Below are 12,851 nucleotides of genomic sequence, written 5' to 3'. Positions count from 1 at the left end.
TCCCCTCCATTCTGTGCCCTCTTTCCTCTCTCTCTCTCTCTCTCTCTCTCTCTCTCTCTCTCTCTCTCTCTCTCTCTCTCTCTCTCTCTCTCTCTCTCTTACCTTCTCTCTCTCTCTTGCCCTCTCTCCATCTCTTTCTCTCCATCTCTTTCTCTCATCTCTCTCTCTCTGTCCAGTCATAGCTTAATGACTTACCTTTCCAGGAGAAGGTAGGCTACACTCCACAGAAATGTGGTTTCATTGGAGTAAAACAAGCTTCTATTTGGGGTTCTGATGGGGTACGACAGTTGAACTAAGCTCATGAGGCATTTAGAAGTTAGATTCTTCAAGAATCAATGGGTTTACAGTGCATTCGGAAAGTATTCTGACCCCTTGACTTATTCCACATTTTGTTATTACAGCTTTATTCTAATTTTTGATTTTTTATTGTCCTCATCAATCTACACACAATACCCCATAATGACAAAGTGAAAAGTAAAAAAAAAAAACATTTTTGCAAATGTATTAAAAATACTTATTTAAATAAATATTCAGACCCTTTGCTATGAGACTCGAAATTGAGCTCAGGTGAATCCTGTTTCTATTGATCATCCTTGAGATTTTTCTACAACTTGATTGGTGTCCACCTGTGGTAAATTCAATTGATTGGACATGATTTGGAAAGGCACACACCTATCTATATACAGTGGGGAGAACAAGTATTTGATACACTGCCGATTTTGCAGGTTTTCCTACTTACAAAGCATGTAGAGGTCTGTAATTTTTATCGTAGGTACACTTCAACTGTGAGAAACGGAATCTAAATCAAAAATCCAGAAAATCACATTGTATGATTTTTAAGTAATTAATTTGCATTTTATTGCATGACATAAGTATTTGATACATCAGAAAAGCAGAACTTAATATTTGGTACAGAAACCTTTGTTTGCAATTACAGAGATCATACGTTTCCTGTAGGTCTTGACCAGGTTTGCACACACTGCAGCAGGGATTTTGGCCCACTCCTCCATACAGACCTTCTCCAGATCCTTCAGGTTTCGGGGCTGTTGCTGGGAAATACGGACTTTCAGCTCCCTCAAAATATTTTCTATTGGGTTCAGGTCTGGAGACTGGCTAGGCCACTCCAGGACCTTGAGATGCTTCTTACGGAGCCACTCCTTAGTTGCCCTGGCTGTGTGTTTCGGGTCGTTGTCATGCTGGAAGACCCAGTCATGACCCATCTTCAATGCTCTTACTGAGGGAATGAGGTTGTTGACCAAGATCTTGCGATACATGGCCCCATCCATCCTCCCCTCAATACGGTGCAGTCGTGTTTCCACCTCCATGCTTCACGGTTGGGTTGGTGTTCTTGGGGTTATACTCATCCTTCTTCTTCCTCTAAACACGGCGAGTGGAGTCTAGACCAAAAAGCTCTATTTTTGTCTCATCAGACCACATGACCTTCTCCCATTCCTCCTCTGGATCATCCAGATGGTCATTGGCAAACTTCAGACGGGCCTGGACATGCACTGGCTTGAGCAGGGGGACCTTGCGTGCGCTGCAGGATTTTAATCCATGACGGCGTAGTGTGTTACTAATGCTTTTCTTGGAGACTGTGGTCCCAGCTCTCTTCAGGTCATTGACCAGGTCCTGCCGTGTAGTTCTGGGCTGATCCCTCACCTTCCTCATGATCATTGATGCCCCACGAGGTGAGATCTTGCATGGAGCCCCAGACCGAGGGTGATTGACCATCATCTTGAACTTCTTCCATTTTCTAATAATTGCGCCAACAGTTGTTGCCTTCTCACCAAGCTGCTTGCCTATTGTCCTGTAGCCCATCCCAGCCTTGTGCAGGTCTACAATTTTATCCCTGATGTCCTTACACAGCTCTCTGGTCTTTGCCATTGTGGAGAGGTTGGAGTCTGTTTGATTGAGTGTGTGGACAGGTGTCTTTTATACAGGTGATGAGTTCAAACAGGTGCAGTTAATACAGGTAATGAGTGGAGAACAGAAGGGCTTCTTAAAGAAAAACTAACATGTCTGTGAGAGCCGGAATTCTTACTGGTTGGTAGGTGATCAAATACTTATGTCATGCAATAAAATGCAAATTAATTACTTAAAAATCATATAATGTGATTTTCTGGATTTTTGTTTTAGATTCCGTCTCTCACAGTTGAAGTGTACCTATGATAAATATTACAGACCTCTACATGCTTTGTAAGTAGGAAAACCTGCAAAATCGGCAGTGTATCAAATACTTGTTCTCCCCACTGTATAAGGTCCCAAAGTTGACAGTGCATGTCAGGGCAAAAACCAAGCCATGAGGTCGAGAAAATGTAGTGCAATGCATTTAAAACTTTAAGTGTATTTGAGGTTATAAAAGGCTTCTGAAGTTTATAATATGCCATTTGAAATTTCAGACTTGATTTACCCTTAAGGAAAATGTATCAACCCCTACAAAAATGTCCATGAATTATAATCCACATAATAATTCACATTTCCTCTTGCTTCAGGATTATTTTTCTGCTGTAGCAAATTGGCTTAAATTACAACACTTGGAAAAAGTCGAATTTACAGCGATATACAGTATATTAGGATTTATATGCACAGTTTTTCTCTTTCTCGCTCTTTCACTCACACACTCACTCATACACACTCACACCTCTTTCTCTGGGGTGGAGGATACGTTGGGGGTTTAACAGATGTTAAACCTCACCGCTCTCTGTCTGTCTCCTCAGTCTCTCTCTCTGGGGTAACAGCGGTACACCCCTCTCTGTCTGTCTCCTCAGTCTCTCTCTCTGGGGTAACAGCGGTACACCCCTCTCTGTCTGTCTCCTCAGTCTCTCTCTCTCCTCACACGTTCATCCTTTAACTGACAGAAGTGGGAGAGGCACCTCCACAGGCTAAATACTTATTTTATCTCTGATACCATCTCTCTCTCCACCTTGCTCGCTCTCTCTCTCTCCACCCCTCTCTCTCTCTCTCTCTCTCTCTCTCTCTCTCTCTCTCTCTCTCTCTCTCTCTCTCTCTCTCTCTCTCTCTCTCTCTCTCTCTCTCTCTCTCTCTCTCTCTTCTCTAATTAACTAGGTTTTAGTAACAAACCTTTGGGCTTTGGAGTTGCCATGGTTACACCAACATCCAATCTTGTCGGTCCACGTCTGTGTGTGCGTGCCTGTGAGTGTGTGTGCCCGTGGGTGAGTGTGTGAGCTATGTGAGTGTGTTTGTGCTACGCGACTGTGTTTGTGCTATGCGACTGTGCGTGGTTGTGCATGCACATGAGCATTTTTGGGCTGTGCATGCGCTGGGCTCTGTTTTAATGCTTTTGTCTTCCAGAGGAACAGACAGATGCTGCCATTCTGCTGCCTCTCCTCTCGCTCCTCTCCTTTCAATCCTCTCTTCTCGCTCCTCTCCACTCGCTTCGCTCCTCTCGCTCCTCTCCTTTCGCTCCTCTCCTTTTGCTCCTCTCCTCTTGCTCCTCTCCTCTCGCTCCTCTCCTCTCGCTCCTCTCCTTTGGCTCCTCTCCTCTCGCTCCTCTCCTCTCGCTCCTCTCCTTTCGCTCCTCTCCTCTCGTTCCTCTCCTTTCGCTCCTCTCCTCTCGCTCCTCTCCTCTCGCTCCTCTCCTTTGGCTCCTCTCCTCTCGCTCCTCTCCTTTGGCTCCTCTCCTCTCGCTCCTCTCCTCTCGCTCCTCTCCTTTCGCTCCTCTCCTCTCGCTCCTCTCCTTTCGCTCCTCTCCTCTTGCTCCTCTCCTCTCGCTCCTCTCCTCTCGCTCCTCTCCTTTCGCTCCTCTCCTCTCGCTCCTCTCGCTCTGCTCCTCTCGCTCCTCTCGCTCTGCTCCTCTCGCTCCTCTCCTCTCGCTCCTCTCGCTCCTCTCCTTTCGCTCCTCTCTTCTCGCTCCTCTCCTCTCACTCCTCTCCTCTCGCTCCTCTCCTCTCTGAGACCATATGAATAGAGGCTCCTGGAGAGGCGGGATGCTGTCTGCATCAATGTCTAAAATCTACCTCTCTCTTTCTCTCCCTCTGTTTCTCTCTCTCTCTCACTTACGTGCTCTATCGATCCCTATCTCTCTCTCTCTCTCTCTCTCTCTTTGTACACAAGAGTAAAATACTTGTTTCTCTGTCCATAAAGCCTCATCTATAAAATGGTTCATGTAACACAGAGGGAGAAACCCAAGGTTCATAGAGTACCAGCCTCTTCTTCTCTCTCCTCTCTCTGGCCATTTAGCCATGTTCCTCTGTATCTCCCCGTCTGAATGGATAGCTGTCCAGAAGAGATACACACTGAACCAGTGTACAGTGCTGCATCTGGCTAGCTAGTGTGGTGATGTGGTGTCCTCATATCGACCAGCCTGTCCGGTTAAAAGTTACTCAGTATTGGAGGATCATGACTCCTGGCGGCAGGGCGGGAACCGAAAATAACTGCATTTTATTCCAGCCGGCCTTGAAATAAATCGAGTGATGAAGGCTGATGATAGAGCTTGTGACATCAATGAGGTCAAAGGTCATAGGTTAGAGCCAGCGCTGATGACACAGTGGACCAATCCCAGAGCTGTATATATATATGGTTCAGCCATACCACTGTTTGTTTATTTCCAGGAAGGTCAGGATAAGACCTTGAAGGGCTATACAATCCTGCCAGCAAGAAGGTATATTTGCATTATAGATAATGTTTTCTCATGATGTTTATCTTCTCTGTTTTATCTTTCAGCCAACAAGACCCTGTTGGGGGGAGGAGGAGGTGAGTCATTCTGTCACTCTTTACTCTTATTTCTGTTCCCTTGTTCCTAGAGAGAAAGAATATAGACCGCTGTGTGTGTTAGACCTGGGATAACTATAGTTTTAACTATGCTTCGTCGAAAGTAAAAAAAAATTGGGGCAAACACTTACTTTGGAGTTGACTACAACTATTTGAATACAGATCCCAAAAAATGACTACTTTTTTAAACTATTTGAGTACAGATCCAAAAAAATTACTACTTTTTAAAAACTATTTGAATACAGATCTGAGAAAGCAACTACTTTCCAAAAATATTTCGATACAGATCTCAGGAAGTGACTACTTTTCAGAAACGATTGGATTGGCTGCCTTCAACTAATGGCAGATCTGGAACCGCATGTTGATGATAGAAATAGAATGAGTAGAGCACAAACAATCTCCTATACTATTCCAATCTATCTGACAGTCATATTTCATCTACACAATACATTTCTATCTGAACATTCTGTAAATATCCATTCTCCTGAATGTCCATTGCCCCAGGTGTACATAATCAAGTCAAACCAATTAACCAATTATATGTTGTACAGATAACTATGAATACCTTTTGACTCTCAACTACCGTATGACTCTTTCAACATGCCACTGAAAAGGTTGAAATCTGCAATTAATTTAATGATAACCGAAAATACTGCAGAGAAATTCAAAGCATTTTCCAAACATTGTAAATAGCAAGTTGGATGCTTAGCAAAAACAACTTTGAACCTCTTTGTCCATCTGAGGGCAAGTGTTCTTGTTTCAAACACACACTATAACATCTTTAAAGGGATAGTTTACTCAGAATACTAACTAACATGATTTTCCACCTACCTTGGCTGTAGCTGATTCAAGAAGGCAGTTTTTTGATATTTCATTTCCATTCTACACTTAATAGCCATATTTTGTTACTGTTACCATTCTCAGTAACACTTCACATTAAACTGTAATTACTTTTGGAGCAACATTTTATTAGCATGTTGTTACATAATACGTTGGTAATTGCATTTTAATTGCATAGCAATGAGCTGAGAGTTTTTGTAGCTGCTGTACACGAGGAATAGTGACTGTTCCTCATTCCGCTCTTGTAATAACTCCATTATTATGCAACTATAAAGCAATTTACGAAGTCCTATGTAACAACAATGTTGCTATTGTAATAATCGAAGTTACTACACATGTATAAGAACTGGATGTCAAGCGTTACTGGATTACCTTATGTCACTCATTATGAACATATATTTGTTAGTCATTTTGAAGCTGCAAAAGTGATCTTCTCTAATGTTGAGGTGATTCCATGTCCCTCATGTATTTAATTATATCTATAGGTGTCACGGTTCAGACAGACGACCAGAGGACCACAATTGCGTCACACCAGAAAGTTTATTAAAACTTAAGGGAAAAGGGAAGTAGGGAGTGAATGAAGGCTCCAGGGGTAACAGGGATCCCGTCCAATGTGCTGGGTCTGTGCCCCCCCCAGTGGCAGCGATGCGTCCTATGAAGCCGGTGGTGGGTGGTCCAGAAGTCCTGGGGGGGGGAGACACAGACACAACAGGGCGGAATGAAACAAGGCAGCAGTACAGTTCAAGGGACATCCAAAATACGTAGTAGCAAGGCAGAAGGCTGGTCAGAGTTACCGGGATTGAAGAGTAGTCAGGAGTCGTAATAGCAGAAGCAGGTCTGGATCTCCTGGGGCAGAAGAGTATCCAAAAATCAGGCAGGTCCGGGGTCACAAAACCAGGGTGAGCCAGAAGCGCGAGCAAACAGGTTCCGGGTGTGAGCTTTGCAGACGATCTGACACCGGAGAGCTGAAAGACAGGGCCTTAAATACTGGGAGAGGTAGTGGGTAATGCAGCGCAGCTGGCAGAGTAATTAGAGCAGAGCAGAGCAGGGACAGGTGGAGCTAGTTAGGCTGAGTAGAGAGAGTGGTGAGCAGAGTGGAAGAAAATTAAGGTGGTAACCCGGTGGAGTGAGAGGCCCATGACAGAACCCCCCCCCCAAGGGACGGCCCCAGAAGTCCCAAGAGCAACACCACGCCGGGCGGGAGGAGGGGAGCCGGAGGAGGGCTAGAACTCCTCCGAACGGTCCGAGTGAACGTCCTCATCCTCGGAGGAAGCCGGAGGGCCGTGGTCGGGAGATGGGACAGGTCCCGAGACAGGATCAGGCACAGGACAGGAAGCCGAGCGGGCAGGACGGTTAGGGACCCCTCTGGGGCGGCCCCTACGGATTGCAGGTTGATCAGGATGCCGTTGGTGGAAAGCGGTGATGAGAGTCCTATCCACAATCCGACTAGCTGGCACCCAGGTCCTTTCCTCAGGTCCATAGCCCTCCCAGTCAATGAGGTACTGGAGACCCCTACCCCTCCGTCTGGACCGAAGCAGGCGGCGGACGGTGTAAACCAGACCACCATCGACGAGCCGTGGAGGAGGAGGACAAGGCGCAGCAGGGACCAGCGGACTCTCATGGATGGGCTTAATCTTAGACACATGGAAAGTGGGGTGCACCCTCAGGGAATTAGGCAGTTGGAGCCGGACAGCAGTTGGGCTAATCACTCTTATGATAGGGAATGGGCCAATGAACCGAGGTGCCAGCTTCTGCGACTCCACCCTGAGTGGCAGGTTCTTCGATGACAACCACACCCTTTGACCAACATGGTAGGTGGGAGCAGGAATTCTCCGACGGTTGGCCCCGGTAGTGTAGCTGGCAACGGATCTGAGGAGTGTGGCTCGGGCTTGTGACCAGGTGCGGCGACATCGACGGGCAAAAGCAAGTGCAGATGGGCAAGTAACCTCCTCTTCCTGGCTGGCAAATAGAGGAGGCTGGTATCCATAAACACATTGGAAAGGGGACATACCGATGGCAGAGCAGGTCAGAGAATTGTGTGCGTACTCCACCCATGTCAATTGCTGCGACCAGGAGTGGGGGTTGCGTGAAGTCATGCATCGCAGTGCCTTCTCGAGCTCCTGATTAGCCCGCTCTGACTGCCCATTGGATTGGGGATGGAATCCGGAAGTCAGACTGACTGTGGCTCCCAGCAGGTGACAGAACTCCTTCCAAAAAGCGGAGGAGAATTGTGGACCACGGTCAGAAACTACATCCTTTGGCAGTCCGTGGATCCGGAAGACGTGTTCCAGGACCACCTGGGCGGTCTCCTTGGCGGTTGGGAGCTTGGGGAGGGGAATGAAGTGTGCCATCTTGCTGAAACGGTCAACGATGGTGAGAATGACGGTCATGCCACTTGAAGGGGGCAGCCCCGTGACAAAGTCAAGGGCGATGTGAGACCAGGGACGTCTGGGCACAGGCAGGGGCTGCAGCAATCCGGCTGGGGGCTGGCAGGACGACTTGTGTTGGTTGCAGATGGGGCAGGCTTGGACGAATTCCCGTACATCCTTCCTCAGAGAGGGCCACCAGAACCTCTGGGCGAGCAGGTTGTAAGTGCGGGTGGAGCCAGGGTGACAAGCTAGGCGGGAGTCATGTCCCCACTGAACGACCTGGGACCTCAGGTCTTCGGGGACAAAAAGGCGGTCAGCTGGGCAAGTGCTGGGACCTGGCTGGTTACGGAGAGCCTCCAGCACCTGTTCCTCAACAGCCCAGGTCAGAGCTGCAACGATGCAGGGACTTGGCAGAATCGACACAGGGTCCTTGGAGGGGGTGTCATCCTTCTGGAATTGACGGGAGAGGGCGTCTGGCTTGGTGTTGCGTGATCCAGGCCGGTATGACAGAGTGAAATTAAACCTGGTGAAGAACAGGGCCCAGCGGGACTGCCTGGAGTTCAACCGTTTGGCCGTGCGGATGTACTCCAAGTTCTTATGATCGGTCCAAACGAGAAATGGAATGGTGGACCCCTCCAGCCAGTGACGCCACTCCTCCAAGGCAAGCTTCACAGCCAGCAGCTCACGGTTCCCTATGTCGTAATTGCACTCAGAGGGGGACAACCGACGTGAGAAAAAGGCACAGGGATGGAGCTTCCTATCCTCCGCAGCCCACTGAGAAATCACAGCACCAACTCCCACATCCGAGGCGTCCACCTCCACAATGAATTGCCGGTCCACATCAGGCATCTGGAGGATGGGAGCGGAGGTGAACCTCACCTTGAGGGTACTGAAGGCTTTGTCGGCTGCTGGGGTCCAGGTGAAGGGTTGCTTGGTGCTGGTTAGAGCAGTGAGAGGGGCAGCAACGGTACTGTAGTTCCGGATAAACTTCCTATAGAAGTTAGCAAACCCCAGAAACTGTTGCAGCTTCTTTCTGTTCTCCGGAACTGGCCATGAAGTGACTGCTGATACTTTGGCAGGATCCATTTGGATACTTCCCTCTGCCACTATGTACCCCAGGAAGGCCACTGTCTTGACGTGAAACTCACATTTCTCTGCCTTGGCGTAGAGGGAATTCTCCAGAAGACGATGAAGGACTTGCTGGACATGGCGGGTGTGTTCAGACAGGTTTCTGGAGTAGATTAAGATGTCATCCAGGTAAACGAAGACAAACTTGTTTAACATGTCCCGCAGTACATCATTCACTAGAGCCTGGAACACAGCAGGAGCATTGGTGAGGCCAAAAGGCATAACCAGATACTCGTAGTGGCCTGTTGGTGTATTGAATGCGGTTTTCCATTCATCTCCCTCCCGGATCCGCACTAGGTGGTAAGCGTTTCTGAGATCCAACTTGGTAAAAACAGTGGCTCCCTGGAGCAACTCAAAAGCAGAGGTGAGCAGAGGCAGAGGGTAACGGTTTTTCACTGTGATGTCGTTGAGTCCCCTGTAGTCGATGCAGGGGCGAAGAGATCCGTCCTTCTTCCCCACAAAGAAGAAGCCAGCACCAGCAGGAGATGAAGATGAACGGATTAATCCTGCGGACAGAGAGCCATTCATGTAGTCCTCCATGGACTTTCTTTCAGGAGCAGACAACGAATAAAGACGACCCTTTGGAGGGGCTGTTCCAGGGAGGAGGTCGATGGCACAGTCGTACGGTCGGTGAGGGGGCAAAGATGTGGCTCTTGCTTTGTTAAACACCTCTCTGAGACCATGGTAGCATTCTGGGACATTGGAGAGGTCAGGAGCGGAGTTAGTAGGTACTGGCCGAGGGGGTAGTGCGGCAGCAAGCAGGCAGGTTCGGTGGCAGTCCTCTCCCCACTCCCTGATCACCCCGGTCACCCAGTCGAGCTGAGGGTTGTGCCGGCGGAGCCATGGGTAACCCAGGATGAGGGGTTGGCCTGGAGAGGGGAGCAGGTGAAACTGAATAGTTTCTTGATGGTTTCCGGACAGACCCATCGAGACCGGGGCCGTGACATGAGTGACCGATCCGAGTAAGTGTCCGTCCAGTGCCCGGGCAGGAATAGGAGGTGTCAAACGGAGGTTCTCCAGTCCCAGTTGGCGTGCCAGCTTGATGTCCATTATGTTGGCTTCGGCGCCAGAATCCACCAGAGCAGCCAGGGTGTGAGTTGAGTCAGAGAGGCGGAGGTGAACTTGCAGCAGGGGTTTGCGGTCGGAGGACTGGATGGTCATTGAACTCAACCGGACTCCCCCTATGCCCGGTGAGCTTCGGCCCTTTAAAGGGCAGGTTACCACACGATGTCCATCACCTCCACAATAGAGGCAGAGGTTTGAGGTGAAGCGGCGCTGGCGCTCTGCAGGAGTGAGAGAGGCTCGCCCAATCTCCATAGGCTCAGACTGATCAAGCTGACCTGGGTGAGTGGCAGTAGATGACAGGAGCCCAGTCGGATCTCTCCGAATGCCGGTAGTAGGTGGACCTTGGCGCCCCCTCTCACGACGACGGGTCTGTATCCTTCTGTCGATCCTGACAGTCAGTGCGATGGCTTCATCAAGAGTGGAAGGCAGTTCATGGGAGACCAACTCGTCCTTGATATAGTCAGCCAAACTATGGAAGAACGCGTCCACCAACGATGGTGTGTTCCAAGAACTTCGTCTAGCCAGGGTTCGGAAGTCGATGGAATGGTCTGCGACTGTACGTCTGCCTTGTCGAATACTGAACAGTTCACGAGACGCCTCTGCGGTTGGTGAATCCAGGTCAAACACCTTCAGCATCTCCTCAGCAAACAGGTCGAAGGTTGCACATGCGGGGGTTTGACGTTCGAACTCTGCTGTTCCCCAGAGTCGAGCTCGGCCCGTCAGGTGAGTGATGGCATACCCAACTTTAGCCCCCTCCGTGGCGAAGGTCCTTGGCTGCAAGGAGAACTGAAGTCGGCAGCTAGTCAGGAATGGCCGGACCTGGGTTGAATCGCCGTTGAACCGCTCGGGGTTTCCAATCTTGGGTTCCGGAGCAGCGGCTGCAATGACCGGGGCAGGTAACTCGGGGGCAGGGCTGGTGGGCAGACTGGCTGGGGTAAGGTTGGTGAGGAGTTGAATGATCATGGCGAGTTGTTGTTGCTGCTGCTGGAACTGCTGCTCATGCTCATCGGTTTCCATGTCGGGGAAAGTGTGCGCTGAGTCCATAATGGTCAGATCGTACTGTCACGGTTCAGACAGACGACCAGAGGACCACAATTGCGTCACACCAGAAAGTTTATTAAAACTTAAGGGAAAAGGGAAGTAGGGAGTGAATGAAGGCTCCAGGGGTAACAGGGATCCCGTCCAATGTGCTGGGTCTGTGCCCCCCCCAGTGGCAGCGATGCGTCCTATGAAGCCGGTGGTGGGTGGTCCAGAAGTCCTGGGGGGGGGAGACACAGACACAACAGGGCGGAATGAAACAAGGCAGCAGTACAGTTCAAGGGACATCCAAAATACGTAGTAGCAAGGCAGAAGGCTGGTCAGAGTTACCGGGATTGAAGAGTAGTCAGGAGTCGTAATAGCAGAAGCAGGTCTGGATCTCCTGGGGCAGAAGAGTATCCAAAAATCAGGCAGGTCCGGGGTCACAAAACCAGGGTGAGCCAGAAGCGCGAGCAAACAGGTTCCGGGTGTGAGCTTTGCAGACGATCTGACACCGGAGAGCTGAAAGACAGGGCCTTAAATACTGGGAGAGGTAGTGGGTAATGCAGCGCAGCTGGCAGAGTAATTAGAGCAGAGCAGAGCAGGGACAGGTGGAGCTAGTTAGGCTGAGTAGAGAGAGTGGTGAGCAGAGTGGAAGAAAATTAAGGTGGTAACCCGGTGGAGTGAGAGGCCCATGACAATAGGCTATATTAAGATTCATATCTGAAAGCCCTCCAAACTATGTGCTAATGATAATATATTTAGACTAATTCAACTAACTGTTGTAGTTTTTGGTTCTTCATCAAATATTTGGCAGCCATCAAATATAAATATATATATATATATATATACAGTACCAGTCAAAAGTTTGGATACACCTACTCATTCAAGAGTGTTTCTTTATTATAACTATTTTCTACATTGTAGAATAATAGTGAATACATCAAAATTATGAAATCACACATATGGAATCATGTAGTTACCAAAAAAGTGTTAAACAAATCAAAATATATTTTTAATTTGAGATTCTTCAAATAGCCACCCTTTGCCTTGATGACAGCTTTGCACACTCTTGGCATTCTCTCAACCAGCTTCATGAGGTAGTCACCTGGAATGCATCTCAATTAACAGGTGTGCCTTCTTAAAAGTTAATTTGTAGAATTTATTTCAGTCTTAATGTGTTTGAGCCAATCAGTTTTGTTGTGACAAGGTGGGGGGGTACACAGAAGATAGCCCTATTTGGTAAAAGACCAAGTCCATATTATGGCAAGAACAGCTCAAATAAGCAAAGAGAAACGACAGTCCATCATTACCTTAAGACGTGAAGGTCAGACATAATGGAACATTTCAAGAACTTTGAACGTTTCTTCAAGTACAGTCACAAAAACCATCAAGTGCTATGATGAAACTGGCTCTCATGAGGACCGCCACAGGAATGGAAGACCCAGAGTTACCTCGGCTGCAGAGGATACGTTCATTAGAGTTACCAGCCTCAGAAATTGCAGCCCAAATAAATGCTTCACAGAGTTCAAGTAACAGACACATCTCAACATCAACTGTTCAGAGGGGATTGCGTGAATCAGGCCTTCATGGTCGAATTGCTGCAAAGAAGCCACTACTAAAGGACACCAATAAGGAGAAGAGACCTGCTTGGGCTAAGAAACAAGAGCAATGGACATTAGACCGGTGGAAATGTGTCCT

The 12,851-nt window shown here is 48.5% G+C and overlaps 1 protein-coding gene across 2 annotated transcripts in view; it reads left to right on the top strand.

Annotated features, from left to right (window-relative positions):
• The window catches only part of macrod1 (mono-ADP ribosylhydrolase 1), a 103,802-nt gene that overhangs the window by 69,306 nt on the left and 21,645 nt on the right, over positions 1-12,851 (top strand). For both annotated transcript variants that reach the window (XM_084150029.1, XM_084150028.1), the window contains exon 4: positions 4,684-4,713. In XM_084150029.1, the coding sequence (XP_084006155.1) occupies positions 4,684-4,713 (30 nt within the window). The remainder of the gene's footprint in view (positions 1-4,683; positions 4,714-12,851) is intronic.

Source organism: Coregonus lavaretus (genome assembly GCF_964263955.1).
Source record: "Coregonus lavaretus genome assembly, chromosome: 32".
Lineage (NCBI taxonomy): Eukaryota > Metazoa > Chordata > Actinopteri > Salmoniformes > Salmonidae > Coregonus > Coregonus lavaretus.
The sequence above is the reverse complement of the archived record's forward strand: the minus strand, read 5'-3'. Positions and strand labels throughout refer to the sequence as shown.